The 14,738-nt window shown below is 36.9% G+C and overlaps 1 protein-coding gene across 1 annotated transcript; it reads left to right on the plus strand.

The window, feature by feature from the left end:
* The first annotated feature begins 2,323 nt into the window (after nt 1–2,323).
* Nucleotides 2,324–7,283, plus strand: LOC113497261. The gene is made up of 5 exons (XM_026876733.1): nt 2,324–2,418; nt 4,039–4,803; nt 4,919–5,123; nt 5,794–5,947; nt 6,563–7,283. Exons 2-5 carry the CDS (start codon nt 4,434–4,436, stop codon nt 6,734–6,736), a joined length of 903 nt encoding a protein of 300 aa, XP_026732534.1. The 5' UTR covers nt 2,324–2,418; nt 4,039–4,433; the 3' UTR covers nt 6,737–7,283.
* The last annotated feature ends 7,455 nt before the right edge of the window (nt 7,284–14,738 follow it).

The raw sequence follows: 14,738 nt of genomic DNA on the forward strand, positions 1-14,738 counted from the left end.
ACGCAATTCATTCAATTATTATTTACATTTTTTTCAATCTGTCTTTATTATATCGGCTTTTATCGATTCTGAAACATTTATTACCAAAACCATCCCAACCAGTTAACTTAAAAGTGTATTCTTTAGCAACACTAATCACGTTTATAAGCATTCGATACAAAATGAAACAAGAGTTAACGACGCAAACATTATTGAAAGAACTCTTAGGAATGATAACACGTTATAAAAAATCCAGTCAAGTGCGAGTCGGTCTTGCTAAAAAATACAATTGGTCACGTAACATATTTATGATCATAACATATTTTTTTGTTATGGCGGTAACATGAATAAGTCATCTGTGAAAGTTTTAACAGACTAGCTATCCCGATTCCTGAGAAACAGCGTGGTGATGGAATTTACTCTATTTTTGTAAGTTCTATGGATTAGATCGCAGACATCTACCCAGACCAACAAAGAGTCGCTTGGTAAAATCAATAGTTGCAGACAAAGGGCACTCCCTGTGCGCAAAATGTTAACAGAATCGTGTGAAGATACTATTTATAAGTATTATGAGAACTTGGCTTCATGTGGCCAAATGGCAACTTGGGAAGACTTATGTCCAGCAATTAACCGCTGTATGACCGATACTCTTATCATTATTGCTAGGTAAATTAAAATTACTTTAGACAGAAAATAAAATGGACTTATTTAATTATCGGATCTTGAATCTTGCTACAAAAACAATCAAACGGCGAGTTCAGTGTCACACACATTTATAAAATAACATTCAAAATTGTGTAATAATCAAATTATCACACAAAATTTACAGTTTTTCTTTAACCCACTGTGTCCCACAATTGGGCAAAGGAGTCTCCAAATATTTTCACAATTCTCACGAGAGAAATCTCTTAAATATTGTCAAGTTATTGACAGCCAATGCAGAGCCAATATTCAGCTCCAAGTATGAAAAACAGATCAAAGTTAATCAACTCGCGACACAAACAATAACTGTTTAATTGATCACGTTAAAAACGTGACACATTGTTTTATGTTTCCATAATAAGTAGATAGTAATATGATTACTATAAACACGTGTTTTCTATTTAAAATGGTATTACTATAAAACGAGGTCACATATTCATGTCAACAATTTACACGTACTTGGAAGTAGGTACTTCAATGTTATGCAGTATTTCTAATAAACGACTTTATCGTTTTTGATGGAAAGTGGTATTTTATACAAAATACTAGCTGCAGATAGCGGTTTCGGCCGTTTGGATGGAGGTTATAGCTGCAAAAGTATTCAAATGCTTTAAAGAAGTCAGATAAGAGGGTGGTTTATGTGTTAATCCAGGGTGTCAACTACCACCAAACAAAATTTCGTCGACATCAGTCCCTATGTTTAGGTGTCAAGAGGTTCCAAACACACATTAGTAAAAACATACTCACGAAATTTATTTTTAATACATTTGTGATTAAAATACAGTAGAAACTCTTAAATCATGTTTTGTTCAGTTTACACAAAGATATTGTAATCTCGAGCGAAAAAAACATGTAAATGAGTCACAGTTTATGTAAGTAGTATTTTTTTTGGAACTTGAACCATGTACGTGGACAACATAAGAACCTTTCTACCTTTTGTAGAGCATTTATATTACTAAAATTAGAAGCAATACAATTATTATTTACGAAATGTAAAATAAATTCCAATCCATTTACCTAATACCCTAGAGTGCCTGACATCAAAAGGACTCCTAGGGTGGAGTAGGCAGTAGGGTGCCACCCTCGTACGTCATCTGCATTCGACGCTCCCTAGCAGTCGACCTTCCTAGGTATTTTCCATGAACTTTCATTATATTAACTGTAATGACGCAGGCATTTTTATAGAACTGTTATTTCAAATCATCACGAAAAGGAAGGCTGAAATAAGTATGTATGCGTCACAAGACAGAAGCCTTAAGTGGGCGCTTATTATCATATTACTAAACCTAGAAGAATGTCTAAAGCATGCAGGGAACAGCTGACTCTGACTTCATTATTCCTATTAACCCTCAACTAAACATGCTCATCGAAGTTATCTACTAAATGAATTCGCAGGTAAAGCCTGTTTACAAACCATGGGCATACCCACACATGCACACTGCGTAAATAAACTCCTGCGAATGTGTGGGTTTTGTTTTGACGCGGCTCTACGCACACATACACAGTAACCTACAAGTCGGCACACTGCATACACGTGCACGCCTCTCGTTGTATCGGCATGACGCACGTGCTGGTCGGAAGGCAGGGAGGCGAGGCACGGGGGGAGGGGGAAAACGGATTGGACGGTTTATATAGGGCGCGCGCACGCAGATCAAACCAGTTTGATTCGCGAAGTAAACAAACAAACACCTCTAAAGACATATCACACCAACCGCGCCGGCTGAGAGCCAACTATGGGTACGTTCACCTTATTTCTTTATCGTCCTAACATTGACCTCTGATAGCTTCCTCACCTGTTCGTACTAACAAGAAACCGCCTTTTGTTCACAGTGTCCTGACCTATTTAAAAACAATTACGCGTTTCCTTCCGGCCCTCTCGGTTTCTTTATCAGGGTTTAGCCCGTTGCCCTCTCCCAAAGTGCGTCATCACCTATTTGTTTCGTTTTACGCATTGCGACATCCCATCGATTATCCAGCTTAATCCAATTTATTTAATTCAAAAAGTGTCCCAATTTCTCTCCCTGGTTCACAGGTTACAGTACCAGCTTCTTGGTTCCAGTTTTGTATTCGAAAACTTTCAAAAGTTTAAAAATCCTTACTGTTTCAGGCTAGCTCCAAAATTATAGCCAGGTTCATCCAGCATTTAATAAAAACATTTTAAAAATAACCACCGCTGTTTTTCTAGAATTATCTGGATTAATAAATGGCATAGCAACAGATTCCTCTTTGAAATCATTTTCCTTCTATTTCATATTATATTTCTTGTACCTAATGGTTTCTAGAATTCCTCGTGATATTATTATTTTCGTAAGAATCAAAATCAGTAACCTACATTTTCCTAATGGTATGCGTCATTTCGCATCATTGGCATGCCATGGCGGTATCGCGTGTTACTAACTCTACCTAAAATGGAATGGCCCAATGGTATTCAATTAAGGTCATAAAGATAAGCAAATTACTGAAATTGAAAGTAGTATACTTAATTAAGTTATACCTGTGAGAAATTCCAACACGGATGACTTTATTTTGGGTACTGTTGAAATTCAAAATAATCTTTTGACCCGTTATGTATTTGTACCCCTTAACTCTTTTAAGATTCTAGGCAACCCTGTTTCTCTATCTCTAAGCAAAATTTCTTTCGGACAATTAGCATTATAATATACCCTACCGATTGCACAATCATTACCTAGCTCATTACACGTTTAGTAGTCGTGTATAAACACGAGAGTTATCAGGCGGTATGTTAATTGAAAACTGTTCTCATCACGTTTCCCATGTCACGTTTCAAGACTGTTTCGCATTTAGCAACTTCTTTAATTTTAACGTTGGATCCTAAAATACTTTGTAGAAGGCTAAATAACTGCCAAATAAACATGCATAGCTGGCTTTACGCCATATTCGATACTTAGTGAGCCAGTGACGTCACATGGCGCGGTATGGCTCGAGCGACTGTGACTCATGTTTCCTTGTACGGGATAGCAACGTTCGTCATAAAATAATTACTATACCAAGAATTCTTTGAAGCTGACCTTAATGACGTATTGGATATTACGCGATTCCAACACTTCTGGGGAATTGTTAATAAAATACAGCTGTTAGTCGCTCTCGGATATCTTTCTAGTACAAAAACAGCTGTTATTTCTTCAAGTGAAGGTCAAATAAATTAAATTATTATGACTTTGTTTTGATGAGTTTCATTCTGGTTCAAACGCAATATTTATTCCTCTTATCGTTTCTCATTGACAAAGGCTGGCGTGTTGTTACTTTTATCAATATTAATATAGGTTCTGTTGCTGCAACGTAGTTATTGTACGCTAGTTAAACTTCGGAGGATTTAATTAATCATAATTGTTCCAGATACGTTAAATATAAAACCGTTAAGTAAGGATTTAGAGTGGTCTCTGGACGCGCCCTCGGGCGGCGGCATGGAGGCCACTGGTGCGGGCGGGCCCGAGGCGGTCCCCGCACCGATCGCTTGCTCATCGGGCGAGGAGCGCGCGCTGCGCCGCGTCGTGGGTCGCTGGGGTGCCGAGTGGTTGAGCTGACTCGGCTCCGAGCAACGCGCCGCCGGCAGCTGGCCTGCCGACCACCCCCTGCCGCCGCCGCGCTGGGGGGCGCCCCGCCCCGCCCTGCGACTGTCCCTCCGACAGTACGAGGACCTGGTCGCTAAGGCGGAGGCGCTGTTGAGCCGTCTCGTCGTCTCAGAAAACTATGACTCCATCAACAACTTTATATCTCTGTATGACGCCTACATGGCAGCCCCGGATGCGACCCTGGCGGAGTACTTCCCCAAGTACAACCCGCCGATCCGTCCCCACAAGCATACATGTGTTGGCCTAGCTATGGAGGTCGCAAAGTGTCTCAAAGGCTTAGAAAAGGATTTCCCTGGAATCTCCAAGTCTATGATGCTTGCATCCTGTGACGAGAACATCGAAGACTTAGTTGACTACGCCACCTTCAGTCCTGGACCTCAGGGATTCCTGATCGAGACTGAGAAGGACCACGTGATGCTGGCTATACACGTCAAGGTTGATGGAAGGCCCGGCGTGTTCCTGTCGGACTTGGGGTACCATATTGCCCGCGTCGTGACGGTGATGGCTGACCGTTGCTACCCACATACTGGTGAGTTCACAACTTTTTACCAAGACAAATAAAGAATTTCTAGGCTGAAATAACCAAAGCAAACTACTATAGGTTTGTTATATCTCCCATCTTCAAAACATCGTATACCTTTCAGGCTGGTTCACACAATCGGACGAGCCGCATTGCCGCAAGGAGTACAACTACCAGTTCAACACTATGAACACCAACTACGTGGAGTGGCACGAGCGGGAGACGAGGGGCGCCACCGTCAAGGAGCGCCTCTCTCTCGTGTACGTCGCTAAGGCGTACCTCACCGCCGTCAGCGTCACCGAGAAGAGGAACATCGTTTGGGACTTGAGGTTCGTACTCTAATAAACAATACATCATTTTCTACATGGATATTTAATTCCTCCTCCTGTGCTAAACCGGCATGAAACAAAAAAATATTGGTCATTTAGGAAGAGAGGTTAAGTCACGACTACCATTGCATAAAGCCAAACGAAAAGATAGCTATTTCCCAGTAATTTGCAACTAATTCTCAAAAAATACCCCTTATCTTTACAAAGATAAGTACCCTTTTAGACGAATATAGATTAGTTTTAGTTATCTAAGAGATATCGCGGATATTACCTATTGTCTATGTTATCACAGATTAACAAGAAAATCTCTATTGATGAAGAGAACTGATAACAGTTTTGATAACATTAGTACCTACTCAATATTACCTTTGTCTATATAGTTTGTTACTCATGATCTAGATATTATGGAATGATAAGACTGTTCCTCATAACTGAAATATGCGCTATGAAATATTTGAACCAAACTACGTCAAGTACTATATTTATCCAAATCTCATTTCCCATTTCACATGTTGTGCCAAGATAATAACTCTAAAGAAGATTTACATTTCATACTGACAGTTAACTAAATTCATACATTTATCTATTTAGATATACCTCCCGTACAAACTAAGCCAACATTCTTTGTTCCCATGTGCCATTGCTGTAACGTCCTGTTCTTTATTTTCAGGAGTCTTCTAGCCAGGGACCCCAAAGGTCATCTAACTGCCGGTATCTACTTCCCTGTGAAGATCAAGGACCAACAGTTCACAATATTCTTCGACTCCAACAATGGAAAAATTAGGAAGAAGCTGAAATTCGACACATTCTTGAGATTGCAAAAGGTAATACGCTTACTAATAATACATTCATATTTTATAAACATTTAACAGATTGAGGCAAAACAGAGAACACGCCAAAATTTTAAACAACTGGAACATTTGGTAGATAATGTAGATATCTACTTTAAGACTGACGATGGTAAAGATAATTTGGACCAAAGTATTTCCAATAATGTTCCAGACATTCTGGTATTTATAAATTACCCGCAAGACATTGGCTATAGACGTCATCAGCTTGGCACTTTGCCAAAATTTCCCATATTTCATTTTTAAGGAATTTTCCAAGGCACATATGGTTGGGATCATGTATACTGTTACCATTACTTCTGATTTATGAGAATAGTACTATTACAGCCAGCCTGAAATTCTGGTTAAAACTATCGAAAGTTTTTGAACGCTCTTTCATCATAAACCTTTGGGAAAAGATTTGTGTATTAGGAGTGCTCCAGAAATAGAAATATATTCGTTTTTCCTGTAACACTTACCACTATCAATAAACTAGTTATATTTAGTTTGGATGTACAAGTATCTTAACCCTTGGTTGATTATGTATCTAAAACATACATACATACAATAAATTCAAATGAAATATCAAATGTTTTTGTTTTAATTTTCCAGATTCCTGATGAAGTAGTAGATGAAGTGGAGCAGTGCAACGACCAGCTTCACCTGCGCGATGGAGAACTGCTGTCCGTCCTGAACAAGCTTGCAACCATCATGGCTGACGAAGAATACATGGTGGAACTGAAGGAAGTCAACGACAAAATCGTCCAACTATCAGCTGGGAACTAAACGGAAACACCGATGTCGGCTCATACTGTCAGCAACAAAATTCTATTAACGCAATTTGATTTTCTGATGACTATAATTTGGTATCAAAATCAAACCTCTTTCGTTACTAGCTAGCACGACAGTACTCTTTAAATTGAATCGTACTGTTGTTTGGATAATTTGATTGTGTTAACTGACTTTTCTTGCTGATCGTACATTAGATATTCAGTATTTGATGGAGTACGCATTAGGATTTTCGTATATGGATTAGCTGTAGTGTTCACATCATTGTAGAGATGTGCCGTCGTAACAACTTCTAGATCACTTAAGTGCCTCACAATTTTCACATTTTAGATATTTCTGTAGTTGCATTTTGTAGTTTGTCTTTCACATTATGTATTTCTTGATGTTAAATCTTTGTCATATTTAGTTTCATGACTATGTAGGTTGATTATGGTTATTTTAATTAGAGTTGTTTTGAGTTGCTTGTTAGTCGTGTCGTAGATGAAAGTACTGAGACGAGTAATGAGATACGGTTCAACTTGGGAAAATAAAAATTATAAAAAAATGTGTTTTGTTTTATTTTAGTCAAGTTATTCCTGATTACAATTTCAGTTGATAAAATGAGAACTTTAGTAAAGATAAACCTGGATTTCAATTCGTCTCAATTGGATTGATAACAAAAAAAAAATTAAGACAAAATTGTCTGAAACGGAGCAGTTATAGACTCGCTGCATCGTTCGTCGTAAATAAGTTGTTATTATTATTAAGTAGCTGTGCCTGAACAGATACTGAAGCCTCTATTAATTAAAAAAATATAAATTGGCTTAACCGGTGTCCACGCAATTGAGTATCCCACCTTTTTCAATGCTTTAATTATAGAATAGAACTTAGTTTACAGACTGCACGGATAGTCGAGTGGTTGAGGTCACCACGCCAAACCCACTGAGCGCAACGTGTCGCGGTTTCGATCCCCGCGTATGACGAGCATTTGTGCGATCCAAGAATCCTTGTCGTGAGTCTAGGTGTCTTTGTATGGGAATTGAATGTTTGCGAAACCCCTCGCGATTAAATTATAATTTTGTCATAAAAGCTATCGGAATGATTAATAAGTGGACTGTATAGCCCACCTTCGGCACCTTCACAACCAATATCATAATGATGCGTATGACTCTCTAAAAATATTTATTTTTTACAAATATCTTTTGGTCACTGAGGTACCGAAATCTTAAGTTAATTTGAACCATAAATTTGCATTAACTCAATATTTCCACCTCACTCAGCCACTATTGACTCTTCTTCCTAAATTAAACTGCAGGAAATGATGGACTATTTGAAACAAACAAGCGACGCAATGAAAAGGAGAGATTTCCTTTCTTTACATACGTTGCTTTCACACTTTCATCAGGCGCATTGCTTCACATCAAGGTACTTAGAATTTCATTCTATACATACCACGCGGCGCCTTTACTCGTATCCTAATCTTGAGGACACGAAATTAATAATCGCCTTATCGTGATTTCCTCGAATTCATCATTTTTATGATTCATCTCGAAATACGCAACGTACCTACATTTTAACATAGAATGCATTGTACACATACGTGTTCCTCACATTATCACACCTTATGTAATATCCACTATATGAAATATGACGTCACTCAATGTTCTTTTCAATTAATATTGATTCCTTTTACCGAGTACCGTGACGATTGCTTCTCTCCGCTCTTCGTCGGTGACGTGGTCGTGACTAAAGAGGAATAAAGTGATGTTACCTCCTTGGTTTAAAGGGTTTTTTACTGTGAACAAAATAGTTCTTCGTCTCGTATTGTATGGTTGATGTATAACCTGGTGTCAACGTTTGCAAACCACGTAGGTTCCGGCTTTACACTCTTGAAAAACTCTCAGCTCAGTTTTTAGCAAGTAGTAATTACTGACTGGCCGTTGGTTTAGTTTGAGACTAGATGGCGCTGTGTAATTTTGGAATCGAATACGCACTTGCATGTTTTTTGAATGTTAGTAAAACGAAGGATTTCTTAAATTCCTAGTGCAGGTGTTTTTTGTAAATAAAGAGCTATAAAAAAGGCCGGGCTCAAGCGGGAGGAAACCTTCTCCGAGGCATGCCTCATTAAAAGATTCTTTTTGTATTGTTTCGCCGTACATTATTACTCATTCACGTGTATTCATACAACAATCTTAGGAACAAAGCAAATAAACTCTAGTCCGTATGTCATTGGCTGCTGACCGACTCATTAGTGATGTATTTGTTATTGTTGAACACGTGAATAAAACGTGGACGTCACGCGAGATACAAATTAAGTGCTATGAGCCATCTTGACAGTTCCCCGTACAAACCACACAAGTTACGTCACAATATGTGCAGCCAATGATCTTTATATGACACATCGTGAGCTCTAGACCCCTCTTAAAGCTTAACGGAGTCCCGACGTCATTGCACACCGTCCTGAAAACCATAGGTGTCTGTAAACTTAGAGCATAAGAACTATAACATATGGTCTATTTAATATTTGACTTAAAAAAACGAACTAAGTATCACATCAAACAAGTAACATTTCGACCGTTCCGATATGATTGGAAAGGGTGGAAGCTAGAACATGCTTGAACTTTGACCTGTCGTCCACCATTTTGTTTCTGCTACTAGAACCTCCACATCAAAGAGATGGTGAGACTCTTAACAATAAACGATTCTGTGACGTCATATTTTTTTTGCTAATTTAGATATGACTCCTTTATGAAAACCTTAGGAGATTGCTTATCAAAGATGATAGTTAACTTGGCTCTACCTAGGTGTAAAGTGTAAATCCTAAATGTATCTAAATCGATTATTTGGGTTATGTCAAAGACGCAACTGATAGACAATAGATGGAGACAAATAAAATAGAGATAAGATTAAGAAATATCCGAAAAATCACATTTTTAGACACGAGGCGATAAAATTATTGAAAAGGCGATTGTTTTCATACTCTTCTAATTATTAGACGCTCAATTGCGAATCACACTGGCGACACTGTACAAATATGACAGTAAAATTGATCACCCATCAAATTTATGATCGAAGTTTAACTCCGATTTTTATTACTTCATCATGAGCGAAATATTTAACTATCAAGCTTACAAGGTACACGAGATGACCCGTGATAACTTGACAGCGTGACAGCCAGACAGTCTAGCCTTCTAATAAGGTATGTACAACTTTTATCCTGTTGGTAAACGTAAGAAAGAGAGATAGAAACAGAGTAGAGAGAGAGGGAAAGAGTAGTATCGCAATAACTTCGTAATAGATTGCCTTCTGCAACGTTCTCGACCTAAAATGGTGTAAGTTACGAGACATTGTTTTATAAATATACCGCACTACCCACATTTCTAGTAGTTTCTTACATTTGTAGGCCTTTCAAGTGCAGTAATTATTATAGAGTTAGTAATAACGTCCGATCAAATGTACAATTAGCAACAGAAGTCAATTAGCACATTTATATTTACTAATTACTAAGTACCAGGAAATTGAGGTTTAGTGCTTTCAAACCGTGATTTACTGAGTAAGAGTATTTACCCACTAATGTTTGTTGTTTGTTTGTCGTTCCGGTTGGATTTTTGCAACTCAATTTTGAGGCACTTTCCGATAAGCTAGCAGGGAAAATCTCATTGTAGCTTCAAACCCAATGAGAAGCAATTTACATCTATAAAAATGGCTGGACCGATTTTGATAAAGTTTGAATGAAGAAAAATCTAAAAACGTGAGTTTCTAGATTCATAAGCTGCGGCCGGCGAGGTAGCGAGTCCGTCGAATCCGTTATCCCGATAAATACGCATGAGTGATTCCTTGCATCATTTAAATATTCAATTACTTAAAAACGTTGTGGTAGTCACTTGTTTCAAGAATGTGTTAAAAGACCTTTGTTTCTTGATTAGTCGTGACTGTCACTATCTCGTGATATCCTCATGATAGAGATCATGTAACTGATCGGTTCACGACTCAAAATGTTATCTATGATAATAAATATTGAGCAATCTTTACAATAAAGATTGTGATGCAGATATATAAACAAGTTTCTTGACACGTGTTTTTGGGAGTTGTTTAGTTGTAACTGTCATTGATAAAACTGTTAATCTTCAATGATAAGAAATGTCATAACTATTTATAAATGTACTCTAAAGCTTTTTAAGACATCTTTCCGTTCCCATCATAATTTGGACACTGAATTATTGTTTCATTATATTTTATTCCATGTTTGTTTATTTTGCTCTACAAATGTAGAGTCGCAAAAAATATGCTAATAATTAGAAAAATACTAAAATTATGGTTACATTACGTGTCGTTTATTGTTGAAACATGGATAAAGATAAAGTTATTTCATGGATAAAGTCAGGTTCATCATCATCATCATCATCATATTCGTGCACTGTGGGACATATTCCTCCCCAATTGCACCTCATCGAGATCTATCTTCGACTGCTCGCATCCAGCTCTTGCCAGCCATCTTGTGCAGATCATCAATCCCCGGGACTAACAATATCGGAATAGAACCACCGTATTACGATGTAGATCGAATCTGTCTGATTTTGAGAGCGAGTGTTATCTGTATTCTACAATTAAAACTATTTTTAAATTTACTACTACTTACTAATTTAGTATTTTTCTATTCTTTGGGCACCTCTTTATATGGCTACTAGCTGTTACCCGCGACTAAGTCCGCGTGTTTAGGAAATAAGATATTTTCGCGTAATAAATCGTAGTTTATGTGTTAATCCAGGGTATCAGCTAACTCCATACCAAACTTCATTAAAATCGGTTCAGCCGTTTGGACGTGAAGAAGTAACAAACATACACACTATATAGTTACTCTTATTAAAAATGATAAATAGTTGGTTATATTGTCAATAACCTCTCTTAAGTCTAAGCGTATCTATACGTAATAACTTAAACAATAATAACACTTACCAAAATAAACAGAAACTCGGAGACAAACCGTGACTGATATTATTTGTTTTTCAATAAAATGACAACATTGTACAATCATGTGATCGGTACTCTTTATATCAGCATTTCATTAACATGTTTTGTCTTGACAAGTAGAATAAAAATAGATAATACCACGGAATGTTATTGTTAGATATGGTATTTATTTTCCTGTCTTTATGTAAGCCCTATGCTACTGTATCCTTTTGTTTCAATTTCGTATTCTTCTATGAAGAAATGAGTGATTCGTCATCTTGGGGATTCGATATGCCAACGGCCCAGATGGGACGAGGAAATGACGGAAGTATAACCAATGGCCGGGGTAAAAGTGATCCGGCCTATTTTTATTCCATTAAAGTTTTAAGTATTACTAAAAAAATGAAATCGGTATAAGTATCAGTTTGTAAAATATCCCAGATCCCTACATATCATAAGTTATTAAAACCTTTAAAATGAAAAATATATTTTACCTATTTACACAACTCAATAAAGTGGAGTTCAATAACATCATTCTTGGACCTTCCATGTGAAATAAATTGTCCTTTAAGGACCCTTCTTGTAATGTCTCTTCAATTTCTAAACGCAAAAAAATATCTAAACTGCGTTATTATTCTGAAGTCTAAGCACAATGTCAACAGGTTGATGACACGAAAAATCACCTTCGTTGTGCCTATAACAAAAAAGCCTCAACGAAATATGGAAAACAATCATGCGTAACGTACGTCGGACCTAGTCAATTATTATTCACCGGCTGTAGTGAGAACAGCTGTTACAATCAATTATAATCATATCGGCATTATGTCGATATGTTTTTGAAAATCTAACTTTAATGCGTCATCAGTTAGCAATAGTCACGTTCAATAAAAACGTGATAATAATAAAACACGAGGCGTTAAGGTTTGTAAACGTAGTGAGTGGTTAACAAACCCAATTAGTATGAGTTTATCTTATTAGGAATAGCGATATCGCTTTTCGTCCCGTTTTGATAATTTTGTATTCGCCTCACATTGTGGACGCGTGGTCAGCTGTCAGGCAAGATGGAGGCGGGGCGCGCCGCGCATGCGCGCTGGTAATGACGCCGCCGTGCTGCGTTCGCACCAGCTGGTTGTGAACGCATGCAGACAAATAACAGTTAAATGGAACTGTTATTTTTGTGGAGCGCTCTACAAAATGTGTAAATTATGTGTCAGCAAAATTATCTGAAATTCTGGAACAATTTGTTTCAGAAAACAAAACCACCTAATATTTCCGGGTTTTTACCTTATTTAGATAAACTTTAACCCTTACATTTATCTTTACGTAAATATGAGGAATCTCAGGTCATGAAATAACGTCGACTGACATTGCAAATACAACATGTCCATCAATACCTACTAATTACTCTTCCCCTACTTTTTCTTCAATTACTCTACCTTTCTTTACATTGAAGTCCAGCAAAAAGATAATGATAAAATTTCGGAATAAATTTGCTAGTCCCATTTATGAAGAAAACATTTCTTTATACCATAGCATTTCTTTTTTGAATAAACTCACTTCACACTTTACCTGTTACTTAAAAAAAAAACTCAGTTAAACTAGTTTGAAATAACGTTTTAACAGCCACGGCACATCACTACACCTGTTAGCGTAAATATAATAACGAGGGCATGGCGCTACTCAACGATCAGTTTGTCTGTTGTGGTTGAGGGGGATACGCGGCTGGATAGAGCGCGCCTAGAGGCTGCCAACTGTTTTCGTTTTTTTATTTGGCTTCTAGCCGTTGTATGGGTAAGTGTTAACTATATTATCACTCTATTATTCTTATAATAAGGCTTTTGTGTCAACTATTCGGTATTTAATGTAACATTTGGAAACAAAGAGAGTTCATGCAGCGATCTTTTGTGTATGTCAGTCATAGACTAGAAACGTAAACAAAGTGTTGTATGTTTTTTTTTTCGAATTGTGAAATTTTCTGGCGTACACATTAGTGGCCTGATAACTGCGTGTTTTTTTCATGTTTTCTTCTTTCTAGTAGGGACGTTACTTTTCAACTCAATACTTTAAAACTCTTTGCGTACATTCTCTGTGTTTAGTTATATTGTTTTAATGTGAATATTTTTTTACTGGGTTGAACAGAGGGTCTTTCACTCGTATGCCTAAACTAAACACGTGACTTGAATGCGTTGTCCTCCACTTTCCCTTCATCACCATTACAATAACTACGTCACTGGTTGTGTCATAATATTTCCTGTACTTAATGTGTACTAGTCATTTCGTTTTTAATTTACTCGATAATGTGGTAGACCGTTGATAAATTTTTATTACGGTTTTATGCTTGTTTAACAGTTTTCTTTTTAATTATTTGGTACTGATAAAGTGTTGTAAGATTCTATAACCATGCGTATTTATAATAAAAATCGGTATGGTTCTGACGTAATTCCTTTGCTTACATAAAATTTTATTCATAAGTGGTCTGCTCTACATTTTAATCTTGAAAGTTAACATTTTTGTTTCATTAAAATTTTAAACGTTGAAAGGTGTTCTTGAGGCAATATATCACAGATAAAAAGTAATTGGCCTTGCGTACAAGGTCCCTCAAAAACTCTACGAGTAGAGTTCCCTCTTACAATGAGTATTACATTAAACCTAGGATTTTTGTTTTTGATCTTAATCTCAAGATGTAAAATGTGAGTAATTCATTAGATACGTAAGTAACATTACAAAACAATTGCAAGAACATGACATGGCAGGCATAAATATTATTATGTATATCCAGCCTATGATTATACATGTTGTCTGTTCATTCTTTATTTATATAAAACGAGGTAATAAATACCTTTTCCTCATTGTCATGGGATTTCCAATGAAGCAGTAATTCTCTGAAACGTGCCTATAAACAGTCGTTTCGGTATGCGTCGTCTATCGACATTTTCAGCACCGTTCACGATAATATAAACCTAGAAATTCAATTAATATAAATTGTTAAAACAGATTTTTTCTTCATATATTGTCTGAATATTATGTAATAATTCTATCTCCTGTAACCAAAACCATGGATTGAATTAAT

The sequence above is a fragment of the Trichoplusia ni genome, chromosome 9 (genome assembly GCF_003590095.1).
Source record: "Trichoplusia ni isolate ovarian cell line Hi5 chromosome 9, tn1, whole genome shotgun sequence".
NCBI classification, from domain to species: domain Eukaryota; kingdom Metazoa; phylum Arthropoda; class Insecta; order Lepidoptera; family Noctuidae; genus Trichoplusia; species Trichoplusia ni.